Source organism: Girardinichthys multiradiatus, chromosome 14 (assembly GCF_021462225.1).
Source record: "Girardinichthys multiradiatus isolate DD_20200921_A chromosome 14, DD_fGirMul_XY1, whole genome shotgun sequence".
In the NCBI taxonomy this organism is placed as follows: Eukaryota; Metazoa; Chordata; class Actinopteri; order Cyprinodontiformes; family Goodeidae; genus Girardinichthys; species Girardinichthys multiradiatus.
In genome coordinates this window covers 43,786,793-43,800,731 of record NC_061807.1, presented here as the reverse complement: position 1 = coordinate 43,800,731, position 13,939 = coordinate 43,786,793, and the positions used below count along the sequence as shown (strand labels likewise).

General features: G+C 42.1%; 1 protein-coding gene across 1 annotated transcript in view; it reads left to right on the top strand.

Annotated features, from left to right (window-relative positions):
* The window catches only part of adam19a (ADAM metallopeptidase domain 19a), a 254,128-nt gene that overhangs the window by 88,907 nt on the left and 151,282 nt on the right, over nt 1-13,939 (top strand). Inside the window, exon 3 of the mRNA XM_047385681.1 lies at nt 12,010-12,086. Within this exon, the coding sequence (XP_047241637.1) occupies nt 12,010-12,086 (77 nt within the window). The remainder of the gene's footprint in view (nt 1-12,009; nt 12,087-13,939) is intronic.

Here is a 13,939-nt window from a genome sequence, read left to right as displayed (position 1 = left end):
ACTTTCAGCTGCATTGCATAAGAACCTACCTCTGCATCAAGCATTTTTTTAACATACTCTTACTGACAAAAAAGTCAAGCATCCAGAGTGTCAGATATGAAATTTAACTGCACATGTTGAAAGTCATATTCTTGTATTGTAATAATTAAATGGTCAGATCAAATTGAAAGCTTGCCATTGCTGGTACAATGACAGCCCCACGTCAGTAGGGTTTGGTACCAACTGAGGCCTGTATCCAACCAGTTATTTCGTGCAGAAAAGCATCATGCAGCTATTCTACCCTCTCCTGTGTGGGAAGTCAGCCCATAGCTGTTGTAACTAAGCCTTTAAACCCAGCAGATATGGAACTGAGTCAAGGGGTTAGGATGTCCTTGTAAAGTAATTAAGAAACTAAAAGTTGTTATATTGTTGAAACAGCAAATGTCGTCAGGTGAGTATTTGCTGATAAAACCATGACACAGAAATAATAAACATTCTTTTCCAGAAGGTAAATAATCTCCTTACTATCTTGGGTCTGTATTTGCCATTAACACAAAGTAAAAAATATATTACCAATGTTTGGGTAATTGTTTGTTTAACAATGACAAGTTTGTCATGGCTTTCAGTTATTTTCTGACCCACATGCTGAAATACTCAGGAGACAATGAAAAGTTCAACAGTTTATTTACAGCTGGGAACTTAAGTAGCTTGATCCATTGAGGATTCCGGGGAAATCCAGGAGGTGTTCCACTCTTAGAGTGGGAATTGAGCGGAGTTGAAAATTAATTATGAAGAATGATTCATTGTTGGCATTAAAGAAGCCAGACCAGGGGCCTCATGTGCAAAAGAGTGTGCAACTTTCATACTAAAAGTTGGCATTTGGGGAAAATTCTAAAACTTGCGGTGCACAAAAAACTTCAGATGTTACAAAACCATGCATAGACATGTCACCGCACATGTACCCCATACATCCCAATTTGCAGTGAAATGGGCAGAACTGCACGTGGTGCTTGAACCGCCTGGTCCCCGCCCATAAATACATATGTAAAGTAGTATAGGGCACCCACCACTTGTACAAATGACCATGGCAACAGTACTGTGACAGTCACAGAGAGACGTTGTCTACACACTGAGGTAATTGTGTGAATTAAAGTAAACCAAACCAAACTTTGTGAATGACATCAGCGACTCAAGCCTGACTTAAAATAAAACGTTTGTCGGCTCGTGCCTGTTCTACAATGTTTGCATCAAATCAAATGTAGCCATCTACCTGATGCATTGAGCTCAATTATAGCTCAGTGCTGATCATTGTATTGTATACCACATCATTGTAATGACGTGAATACGCCTCCTATATTTCTATCAGGTAGACTGTCATCACACACATTATTTGAAGTGCTTTGAATCTTTAAAACAATCCAGGACGTGACATAAAATAAATAAGAATTACCTAGAAGCCAGCCATCGTGAACAGAGCCTGATTAAGTGTTGTTCCCAACATAACCATTGTAAATAAATCTACTTTTGAAAAGCTCCAGTTGAATGGACCCCAGCTTAGTGAGAACTTGAACTAGCGCTGGTGACAGACGGTTCCTCCTGGGTTTCCTCTGTAACACTGAGGCCAGCTACGTGCAGAGCTCCAAAATAATTGCCCTCGGCAATCTAAAGCTATGAGGCTTCCTCTCTGTCTGCTGACTCTCACTTACTGTTTTCCTTTACTGTCATATGCTCTAGAACCTATGTAATGATACTATCTTCTTACGCAACTTGTGCCTTCTACTGGCCGTTGTAAATGTGGCAGTGCATTTACAACTATTTCAAAACTAGGGATGGGCAAAATGGCCTTAAATTTTTATCATGCTATTTTGTGGCATTTGATAAAAATGGTACTTAAAATATTTAAAAATGCACTACCTTCATCATTCGATTTTAGGAATACATCTGTCAATGCATATAGCTAGAGCCACACAAACACAAAAACTGCTATAAAGAAAATCTTACTCATTGTCAAATAGGCTAATACAGTACACTAGTAACATAAAGTGTTGTAATTGTATCAGGAAAAAACATAAAAATTACAATCTTAATATCTGTTTTAGACGTTTGCAAACATTATCAATTATTATCACAATAAATCACTAAAATTCTTTCCTCAGTGACTCTCTTTCCAAAATAACAATTGCCAATCCCTAATAAATATCTGTATGTGTACAAAATAATGGTGAGATCTTTACTCCTGGATGTGCAGGTGACGTGTTGAAGAAAAAACATCCCAGTCTAGAAACGTGTGCTGGTGTTTGACTAATAACTTGGTGCATTATTGACACCTTGTGGTAGTGTTAGCAGCCCGTACTATTAGCTGCATGTGAAAATGGGAGGCGTGCAAATTATTTGAACCTGGATTTAAAGGTAATTTCAAAGGTGCAGTTGTACTTCCCAGCTGCGTTAAAATAAGCTTGATTAACTTCTCCCTTCCTATTTACTCTCCTATGTTCTGCCTAAACTGTAAATGTTACAGAAATCTGCTGTTTTTGGTGTAATGTTTTTTAATAAAAGTCATTTGTGTGAAGTAGCAGCTTTGAGTAGAATTTAGTCATTGAACTAGAAAATATTAACTTTCACCAACAGAGAATTTCCTGACTCATGGTAACAGATCCCTAGATCCCCTAAAAGGAAAAGGTTTATGTCCCTTTGGCATGCCGTTTTAGCATAAAAGTGGCTTCACCACACTGACATTCCAGATATCTGAAATGTATTTATGACTAGGCATTTATTTCATTAAGATATCCTGACAGATTTATTGTTAAGTCATATGGAGGCTTTAAATCAAGATATCTATAATAAATTCCTATCTGAGATGTATATTTTAGATATCAACAATAAATTATAAAGTTATAAAGTAAATGTGAGATATCTCACTTTTTGTTCTGACTAGTCATAATTCCAATCAAAGATATTTTAAAGGACCTCAATATTCAAGATATGTTAAAGGTATTTTTAGATATCTGAAACTAAGATTCGGCCAGTGGAAATTACATTTCAGATTTCATCTAGACTACCTTTTGTATTTTCTGTTCTGTTTAGTCAAAACATCCCAGATTTACTTGAGATTTTGTTGGCACGTTTATAAGACATTTTAGCCGTACTTGCATTTGCTTGGCAATGGTCTGCAATATCAACAGAACATGCACATTTTAACTGGAAAACATACTTCAATAAATAGACATTGCCTACATGTGAGTTATATTTTAAATTTTGATTGTGTGTCGCTGCCACCCTCTATACCTCACTGTTAGTGTGACTTTTGGCGTAACATCTTCTTTAAAGCCAAGTTACGGCTCCTTGAGTCACAATATACAGTGGTCACAGAAAGATATAATATGGGGGAAGAGAGTTAATTCCAATTTTCTTAAGCAGTCTTCAAGAATACAAAGTTTGCGCTCTGCGCATATCCCATACTGCTGAGCTCTTTTAATATTGTGGTATTTTCTGACAATTCTTTTCCAAACCAGCGTGCCATTGCAGCCACCTGAAATTCTGCAGGCAACAAGTTGGACAGCTAATTGGCAGTACGAGGGGGCCTTACACATGTCTTTAATTCAGATATCTAAAAATGTAATTTTGACTAGTCATAATTGAGTTTGAGATATCTTAAATGTAATTATGGATATGTGACCCTTCAGATGATAAATCCAGTGATGTCATTTGAGATAACTTGAAAGACATTTTGATTTTTTTAAATGTGATTGAAAATATCTTGAATTGTTCTTCTTACTAGTCAGAATGTAAATGTGGATATCTTAAATTGCCATTCCAGATAGTCAAAATGTAGTTGTGACTAGTCAAAACTCATAGATATCCAGAATGTAATTGCAGATTGTAAGATGAAGCCGATTTTATGTTATAACAGTCTGACTTATTGTCAGTGTGTTACTCTATAGTCATATCAAACATTTGAAGAGTGTGCACATATTGTTGTAGGTTTAGCCTGTATTATTGCCCCTTCCTGTATGGAGAAACAGAGGGTTGTCCAGGCTCTCATCATATTCTTAGCATTCAAATTATGTGAGCATTAATCCATCTAATAAGCCCTGTCTGGCACAGTGTACACCAGCTCTGCATTACTCCAGCAGGGAAGGCCCCTATGCTTCTCTATAATTCTAAGTAGAAACGTCTCTCTGACATGACCGCTTCTAACAGATGTTCTTCTGCATTTCTGTTTCTCCCTCTGTGGTTTCTCACGACAGAGTAGACTTTTCTAACTCTGTTTACCTTTCAGTGTCAATTACCGTGTCTCTAAGCGTCTTTTTTCTTCATCCCTAAGGGAAATGTTTTTCAGCCTTTTTTCGAGTAATTCTTTCACTTGTCATGGTGCATCCCCTGCTGTAGGCCAAAAGTATTTCTGTGTTACAGTGTTACATGTCACTACAGCATTCATATATCCTTGATTCTTTATTCAAATGTAAATCTTCTGCCTATTAGAGCACCAAGGAATGCTGGATGAGAATTTAGGTTAATTAACCATTACCCCCAGATCTGCAGTCACAGGCCAAAGTAGTTAGAGCACAAACACCAACAGCTGCTGTAAAAGACGATGCAATTAAGCCAGGGAATGTGAGGGTTTGGAAGCTGTTTGATCACCAAATGTACAGACAAGGCACAACAAAATCAGAAGAATCTCTAAACCATCATTTTGAAGAAAGATGAGTGATGTTAGCCTGGGAGTATTAGGAGAATCAGTGAAGTAAAAAGGAAAATGGAGACCCCTTGCCAGGAGGCAAAGTAACAAAGTTAACTTTTGGAGCTGGAAGAAAATTCAGACATGGTGATTTAGATGCTAGCCTGGCAGCTATGTTTCTCCATCTGTGGTCACAGATCACAGTGGTGTGCAAAATTTTAATTGTACAGAATCTATTACTTTGGTAGTTACATTTGCATATTTTGAATATAACCATATTAGCTTATGTACTTGTGAACCAGAAATGTTGTTTGGAACCACTGCCTCAATGCAATGCAGCCCAACTCAAATGATAAATAGCAAAAAGGTTCAATGGTATGAACAGTTTCGCCAGGCCCCAGAAAACAACCTGGCATGCAGCAGTATGCCAGAAGATCACCCCATGCTAGCATGACCCAGCTGTCATGATGAGGGTTGTAACCTAGGCATGAGGCAGCATATCTATCCTTGCTACAGATTCTCAGTGGCTAACCATTACTGATGAGAGTGGGCTTCTAAATTTGCCATTAGACTCCCCAATGCTCTGTCCAGGAGCCCAGTGTCCTGCCACCACCATAATAAAATAATCAAGATTCAAACCACAAAGTTGGCAAAGAAACAGAAACAGGAGCAACAGTAAAGCAATAAAAAACAGACCTAAAGAAAGATTTTTAAAAGACAGTAACTAAGATCTACAGACAGTACCCTGAATTAAAGACTGCAACTCAGGGCAGAAAATGAATAGATATGAAATACCAAAGTACAGAACAAAAGCATAGGGAATCTTCAAACTAAGGAATGAAGTGAAAAGCAAGTCCTAAAGATTTGCTTAGCTAATAGAGCAAACGGGTTTGTTGCTTTCGCTCAGACTAAAAGAGGGTTCTGTAGCCACAGCTAGCTGCTAAAGGGCTCTGGTACCAAGCTAGAAACCGGTCAGTGCTATGTAAACAGGAAACGACCAAACCTGTTGGTCCACAGATAGCAGCCTAAACAGATGCTGGTACCATCCAACTAACTTAGGAGTTGTCAGCAGTGCTGTTGCTTTGGGTGTACCCCAATGACAAAGTCCAAAAATGTCACTCCGTGACACCTAAGGCAGTTTTGACTAACTTGATACTGAGTATTTTAGTCTGATGCTTAAAAATGAAATGTCCTAAATGGTAGTCACCAGATGGAATAAATGAGTTGCTTTTTAATGTTCAGTGTTGAAGTTTCCATTGTGTTGAAGCTGCCATGGATGGATGGATGCATTGATTGATTTATTGATTAATATATTGATTGATTAGATTGAATTGGATTGGAGTGGATTAATATGTTCCAGCATTTTAAAATGTGGCAGTACAGAACTGACTGGAGATTTTGGTTTGATTTTGCCAATGGATGTATTCAGTCTATAGATATGTTGGCATACGCAGTGGATGGATAGATTGACATATTATGGAGAGCCTCTTCATTCAAAATTAAATAAATACTTTCATTAATAAATTATTAATAAATATCCCATCCAACAAACTAACCCCCCCATGAAATAAAACAAATTAAATATAAAATAATAAATTTTTAGCTTATTTTGTATTTGTATGGTTTTATTTTTTTATTTACTTCCAGATTTACTTATTCACTTCAAGATTTATTTACTCTCGTACTCGTCGTCTTCCGCTTATCCGGAACTGGGTCGCGGGGGCAGCAGACTCAGCAGAGACGCCCAGACATCCCTCTCTCCAGACACCTCCTCCAGCTCCTCCAGGGGGAGCCCAAGGCGTTCCCAGGCCAGCCGAGAGACATAGTCCCTCCAGCGTGTCCTGGGCCGTCCCCTGGGCCTCCTCCCGGTGGAACGTGCCTGGAACACCTCTCGAGGAAGGCGTCCAGGAGGCATCCGGTATAGAAGCCCGAGCCTCGATGTCGATCTCGGGGTCTTGTTCACGAGTGAGGGAAGAATGGAGCGGGAGATTGACAGACGGATCGGTGCGGCTGCCACAGCAATGGGGGCGCTGTGCCGGTCCGTTGTGGTGAAGAGAGAGCTGAGCCGAAAAGCAAAGCTCTCAATTTACCGGTCGGTCTACGTTCCTACCCTCACCTATGGCCATGAACTTTGGGTCATGACCAAAAGAACGAGATCCCGGATACAAGCGGCTGAAATGAGTTTCCTCTGTAGGGTGGCCGGGCACTCCCTTAGAGATAGGGTGAGGAGCTCGGCCATCCGGGAGGGGCTTGGAGTAGAGCAGCTGCTCCTCCACATCGAGAGGAGCCAGTTGAGGTGGCTCGGGCATCTATACCGGATTTATTTATTTATGTATTTCATAATGGTGTTTTATTTTTTGACACTTATTTTGTAAAGCTACGTTGCATATTTCAGGGACTTTTATTTTTTAACTGTTTTCATTTGAGGGCTTTTTTTATTTCATGTTCTTATATTCAATTGAGGGCATGGAGTTTTCTCTGTGGGGAAGGTCTGGTCAGAGTGCAGCAACCTGAGAGACAGCAAGCTGCAGCAAAATAAAACAGGAACTAAATATCAAAGGAGCAGGACAGAGCAGGTAGAGACAGCAGACTTGTGTGAGCGGGACGTACTTGGTTTAGCCTGGTTTAGCTTGTTATATCGATACACATGCCCCCGAATGATGAGCTTTTCTAACCCCTTCCTGTCAGCTGTAGATAAGCAGCTTCTACAACAATCTACACCATAGATGGTGGCTGATGCCACAACAGAATTGAAAAGGTCTTCAGGAGTGTCGCCGGCACTCCAGAAGACTTCAGTCTCATTAGCAGGTAGAGGCTGTTTTGACCTTTTCTGTAAAGGGCATCGGTGTTATGACTCCAGTCGAGTTTATTGTCCCGGTGAACATCAAGGAACTTATAAGAGTGTATCTCAACGTCAGTTCCCTGGATGTTCACTGATGTCAGTGTGGTAGGTCTGCACCTGCAGAAATCTACTACCAGCTCTTTGGTTTTCCCGTGTTTATATATCTACTGTATATATAACCAATTTTAATAATAAACTGAATCTGACTGCGCTGTTTGATAGTTAGGAATAATTGGAATGTATGTACCCAACCTAAAATCTGAATGACTCGATTTAATAAAATTTGTAAAATGCCTTGAGAGGACATGTGTTGTGAATTGGCGTTATATAATGAACTGAATTGAAATATATATATATATCTTAGCGGCCACAGACCCCAAATAATGAGCAGTTTATCCAACCGTACAATGCTTTTAGCACCAGTCCCATGTGAATTAATAGATAAAAGAATATTTCAAAGCACCTCTACTTTTCTATTTAAACATGATGCAACATGAGCACATAGTCATATCCTGCATTGATGGTTTACATTTTACTGAATGTCTGATTTGTTCTTTTCTGGACTGACATTTAGTTTAGTTTATTTATTTAAAAAGAGACAATGTAGATAAATTGTACAGCGCGGAATGTGCATGGATCTGTAGTCAGCTTAGTTTAATAGTTGTTGCTTTACTATGACATTCTACTGTTTTACAACTATGAGCAATGTGTAAGTTCATTATCACATTTTGCAGAGTCCCAACAAAATTCGTTTGTTCGTTCGTCGTCTTCCGCTTATCCAGGACCGGGTCGCGGGGGCAGCAGACTCAGCAGAGACGCCCAGACGTCCCTCTCTCCAGACACCTCCTCCAGTTCCTCCAGGGGGAGCCCAAGGCGTTCCCAGGCCAGCCGAGAGACATAGTCCCTCCAGCGTGTCCTGGGCCGTCCCCTGGGCCTCCTCCCGGTGGGACGTGCCTGGAACACCTCCCGAGGAAGGCGTCCAGGAGGCATCCGGTATAGAAGCCCGAGCCACCTCAACTGGCTCCTCTCGATGTGGAGGAGCAGCGGCTCTACTCCGAGCCCCTCCCGGATGGCCGAGCTCCTCACCCTATCTCTAAGGGAGTGCCCGGCCACCCTACGGAGGAAGCTCATTTCAGCCGCTTGTATCCGTGATCTCGTTCTTTCGGTCATGACCCAAAGTTCATGGCCATAGGTGAGGGTAGGAACGTAGACCGACCAGTAAATTGAGAGCTTTGCTTTTCGGCTCAGCTCTCTCTTCACCACAATGGACCAGCACAGCGCCCCCATTACTGTGGCAGCTGCACCGATCCGTCTGTCGATCTCCCGCTCCATTCTTCCCTCACTCGTGAACAAGACCCCGAGATACTTAAACTCCTCCACTTGAGGCAGGAACTCCCCTCCAACCTGAAGAGGACAAGCCACCCTTTTCCGGTCGAGTACCATGGCCTCGGACTTGGAGGAGCTGATCCTCATCCCAGCCGCTTCACACTCGGCTGCGAACCGCCACAGCGCATGCTGTAGGTCTTGGCTAGAGGGGGCCAGCAGGACCACGTCATCCGCAAAAAGAAGAGACGAAATCCACTGGTCCCCAAACCAGACCCCCTCCGGCCCTTGGCTGCGTCTAGAAATCCTGTCCATAAAAGTTATGAACAGGACCGGCGACAAAGGGCAGCCCTGCCGGAGTCCAACATGCACTGGGAACAGGTCCGACTTAGTGCCGGCAATGCGGACCAAACTCCTGCTCCGCTCGTACAGGGACCGGATGGCCCCTAATAAAGGGCCCCCGATTCCATACTCCTGGAGCACCCCCCACAGGGCATCACGAGGGACACAGTCGAATGCCTTCTCCAGGTCCACAAAACACATGTGAACCGGTTGGGCAAACTCCCATGAACCCTCGAGCACCCTGTAGAGGGTATAGAGCTGGTCCAGTGTTCCACAGTGTTGGCAGAGCACTGCTTCCCCCTCCTGAGGCGTCGGACGGTTTGCCAGAATCGCTTCGAGGCCAACCGGTAGTCCTTCTCCATGGCCTCACCGAACTCTTCCCAGGCCCGAGTTTTTGCCTCTGCCACAGCCCGGGCCGCAGCACGCTTGGCCTCACGGTACCCGTCAGCCGCCTCAGGAGTCCCACAAGCCAACCACAGCCGATAGGACTCCTTCTTCAGCTTAACAGCATCCCTTACTGCCGGTGTCCACCACCGGGTTCTGGGATTGCCGCCACGACAGGCACCGCAGACCTTACGGCCGCAGCTATGGGCAGCAGCATCGACAATAGATGCAGAGAACATGGTCCACTCTGAGTCTATGTCTCCAACATCCCCCGGGATCTGGTCGAAGCTCTCCCGGAGGTGGGAGTTGAATACATCCCTGGCCGAGGGCTCCGCCAGGCGTTCCCAGCAGACCCTCACTATGCGCTTGGGCCTGCCGAGTCTGTCCGGCTTTCTCCTCCTCCAGCGGATCCAACTCACCACAGGTGTTCCTCCTATCATCACCCAACAAAATTTTTTCAGTATATTCATACTTCACACAGGATGCACTTATTCTGTTTTTGCCACTTCATAATTATTACTGTGAGAGATTTACTTTGAATAAATGCTATCCAACAATCCTATTGTGCTACACTCTTTATGCACCAGTAACTGCCAAAATGCGTTCTTCACATGGAAAATCAGAACATTGTTCAGGTTTCAGGGATTAAATAAATATAATAAATGGTCAGAATTGGTCCCTTCTTTCACCTACCTAGTTTTGCCCTTTTTTGCTTAATAACTCAAGCTAAATCAAATTGGACGGAGAGCATCTGTAAACATTAGTTTTCAAGTTTTGCCTCATATTCTCAAATGGATTATGTTTGAACTTTGGATGGATCATTGTAACATAGGCATTAAACTCAACTATTCCACTGAAGCTCTAGCTGTATGTTTAGCATAATTTTGCTATGACGATATCAGCTGCGGTATATGCCCATTTTTCTTCCTTCCTCTCCTTCTCATCTGTGCTTCCATCTCTCCGAGACCTTTATGTCATTATGTCTGGTGTGAGACTCAGCTGCTGTAAGACTCTGACCAACTGGCAAAATATTACATTAACATGTAAAACGCAAGTTCATAACACAGGTCATAACATAGAATATATTAGCCAACAATTACTGCACTCTAAACAGTCCTTTGCAATAAGGATATTGCACACACTGAGACTGTGATGATGATCTATTTGTGACAGATTGTGCAGCCCTAGTTCTGGGTGATTTTGCCATATTAGTTTTCCTCTACAAAGTGTTTTGCATGCAAACAACGGTCAGTTCTGGCCTCACCTAACCAGAGACCATTCTTTCACATGATTGTGTCCCCTGTGTTGCTGTTGCAAACCTCAAACAAGACTTCTTGTTGCCTTCTTTCAACAATGACTCTTTTTTGCCAGGACAGATGGTTATCCTGTCAACAGATTCTCCTACCCGAGCTGTAAATCTCTGCTGCTCCTACAGAGTTACCATGGTCCTCTTTGCTGATTGTCCGATTAATTGTTTCTTTGCCTGCCATATTAATTCAGTTTTGGTATATAGCTGTTACAAAGTAGGTTTACAGCTGTGACATTGTCTTCCCATGGGTGACAGATGGATGTTCAGAATGTGGGTAATTGTTTTTAAATACCTGAATGTCTTAAATTTCTCCACTACTTCCTTGGGCTTCATGTTGCTATTTGCTCTGTAATATTATCTAACAAACGCTGATGCACAAAGAACAGCTTTAGGTTAAGGTGAAACTCCATAAAGGAAGACCTTTTTAATAATTTGGCAACTTCTGAAAGCAGTTGTTTCCACTAGATTTTATTAAGGGGGTTTGAAGGAAAAGCAGCAAATGTTATTTTCTTACCCTTCCGGACCACTCAGATCCTGTGGTTCAAGTCTACTCTGCATCCCCAGAATCAGAACCAAACATGGATAAGAAGCATTAAATTCTTATGCTCCAGTAATCTGGAACAAACTTCTAAAAAACTGCAAAAATACTGAATCCCTGAGTTTCTTTTTTTTTTTTTTTTAAATCCACGGTGAAAACCCATTTTGTTTATAGTTGCCTCTGACTTTATTGGTGAAGATATTGAAAACTGCTTATCTTTCTCCTTTAAATTCACAACCATGTGCTACCTTTAGTGAGTCTTATCACATTGGAGCCCGATGAAACACATTGAAGTTTGTGGCTGTAACATAACAAGATGTGAAAAAGTTGAAGAGGTATGAGTACTTGTAGAAAAGTGAATGTTATTCTTTAAGGAGAGGATTAATTATTTTTATTATGTGTATTACAACAGTGCCGATTGTGATGAAAAAGTACACCTTACTTTACAGAACGCCTCCTTTAAGAACTTTGAAATGTATGAAAAATAGATCTTTCCTAATTTATAAGTCAGATGGTATAACCGCTCAGCTGCACCTTGTTTCAGTGTTAACTGTAGTGTAAAGATTTTGGTTGTGTCAGTGTGCCTAACTTCTCCCCTATTCTTTTTACAACAGGACGAGTATCCTGCCAGAGGCGAAATTGTGCTCTCATCAGGTGACCTCCAGCTGGTGCTACAAGTACAGCTTAATCAGTAAGAATTCCTTCTTATGCTTCCTAAATTGCCTTAACATTTGTAGTAACGCCCTCTGCCCTCCACCTGAGGACTATGAAAATGATTGGGAGATAGAACAGACAGAAAGAAGTGAAAACCCTAATTATGTCCCTTCACCTATCCTACTTACTTTTTCTGCTGCCTCTGCATTATCATAGTAACTCAGTACAATTCTCAGCAAAGTTCTCAGAATTCCTGATGCTCTACCTTTTTTGATATTGTCTGCTTCTCTGAAAGTGTTACCATGGTTTCCATCAACATCATTTGAAGATTTTCATATTTCCTTTAAGATAGATAAAAATCACATTATCCTGAGTCACAGCTTATGGATTTACTTGCTTCTTTGTGATAGAAAAAGGATGCGTGTAAGTGGCCCAGCTCAGACACAAAGTGAAGCAAGGCTAATCAGAATGAATAAGCTGGGTCCCATGGTGATCATGCAGAACAGGGCTCAAGGCCAGCTGAGGTTATGATGTTTCTGTGATAACACCAAGGGGAGTTCTGTCTGGTGTGTGCTCATCAACCTCAAACGTGCAGAGACTCCATATGTTCCTAAAGCTCTGAGGTGGAGAGAATCTGGCTAAACAAGCTTTATTTCTTCGTTAAAGCAGGAACATCACATAAAAAATGAAAAGCACACATGCATATTTTATTTAGGAGCTTTGGATCTTGACGTTAAATTGAGAAAAGTCACAAACTGCATTTATGTTTGGTTTTTCTCTTTGCATATAGGAAACAGTTTAAACAGGTTAAATTAGATTAATCGAAATTTCTGTAGATTGGAAATTTATTTAAATTTTGACATTGGCTCCAGAAAATCCAAAAAACTATGTAACTGACAACAGGAACTTCCACTTCCCCCTATGACTTCCACAACATGGTAAATGTGTAATTTGCTCATTTGTGGAAGTGATCTGATGAATCTCTGGTCCTGTTCAGACCTGCTTATAACACGTGTCTGGGCTGATCCAATTGTAAGTAGAACAACAACAATTCACACCTGCTTTTAAATATCTGTTCTGAGCAATCAGATCATGTCTCCTTGATTCACAAGGTACGCTGATACTATATCACAGATTCTTTAAGTCGTTCTTATCATTATGAGAAATTGAGACATCTGAGACACATCTTTGGATATTTTGGCTAAAAACGCATTAAGCCTACGTGTACTTCTTACAGACGCAATATAAGAGAGAAAGTGGAGAATATGTAAGTGCACCTTGTTTTTGTGCACAAACAAGGAATTTGCTCATGTCATATATCAACATCAAAATCACACAGCAACCACTACGTATAAAAACACTGTCTCTATGATGGCTCCTTTTTGTCTGTAGTGTTCTGTAGTAGAGGTGACATTCCACATCCCTAGAGCCAGCCTGAGCATCCGGGGATCGGGCCGCTGAGGTCTCCACCTTCGTCCGCCGCCCAATCCTCTTTGCACCAGTCCCTCACGGTTCCCCCTGCAGGTGGTGGGCCCACTCGTTCGGGCTTGGCCCGGCCATGACTTTTGGGTCATGACTGAAAGAACGAGATCCCGGATACAAGCGGCTGAAATGAGCTTCCTCCATAGGGTGACCGGGCACTCCCTTAGAGATAGGGTGAGGAGCTTGGCCATCCGGGAGGGGCTCGGAGTAGAGCCGCTGCTCCTGCACATTGAGAGGAGCCAGTTGAGGTGGCTCGGGTATCTATACCGGATGCATGTCCCACCGGGAGGAGGCACAGTGGACAGCCCAGGACACGCTGGAGGGACTATGTCTCTCGGCTGGCCTGGGAACGCCTTGGGCTCCCCTCAGAGGAGCTGGAGGAGGTGTCTGGAGAGAGGGACGTCTGGG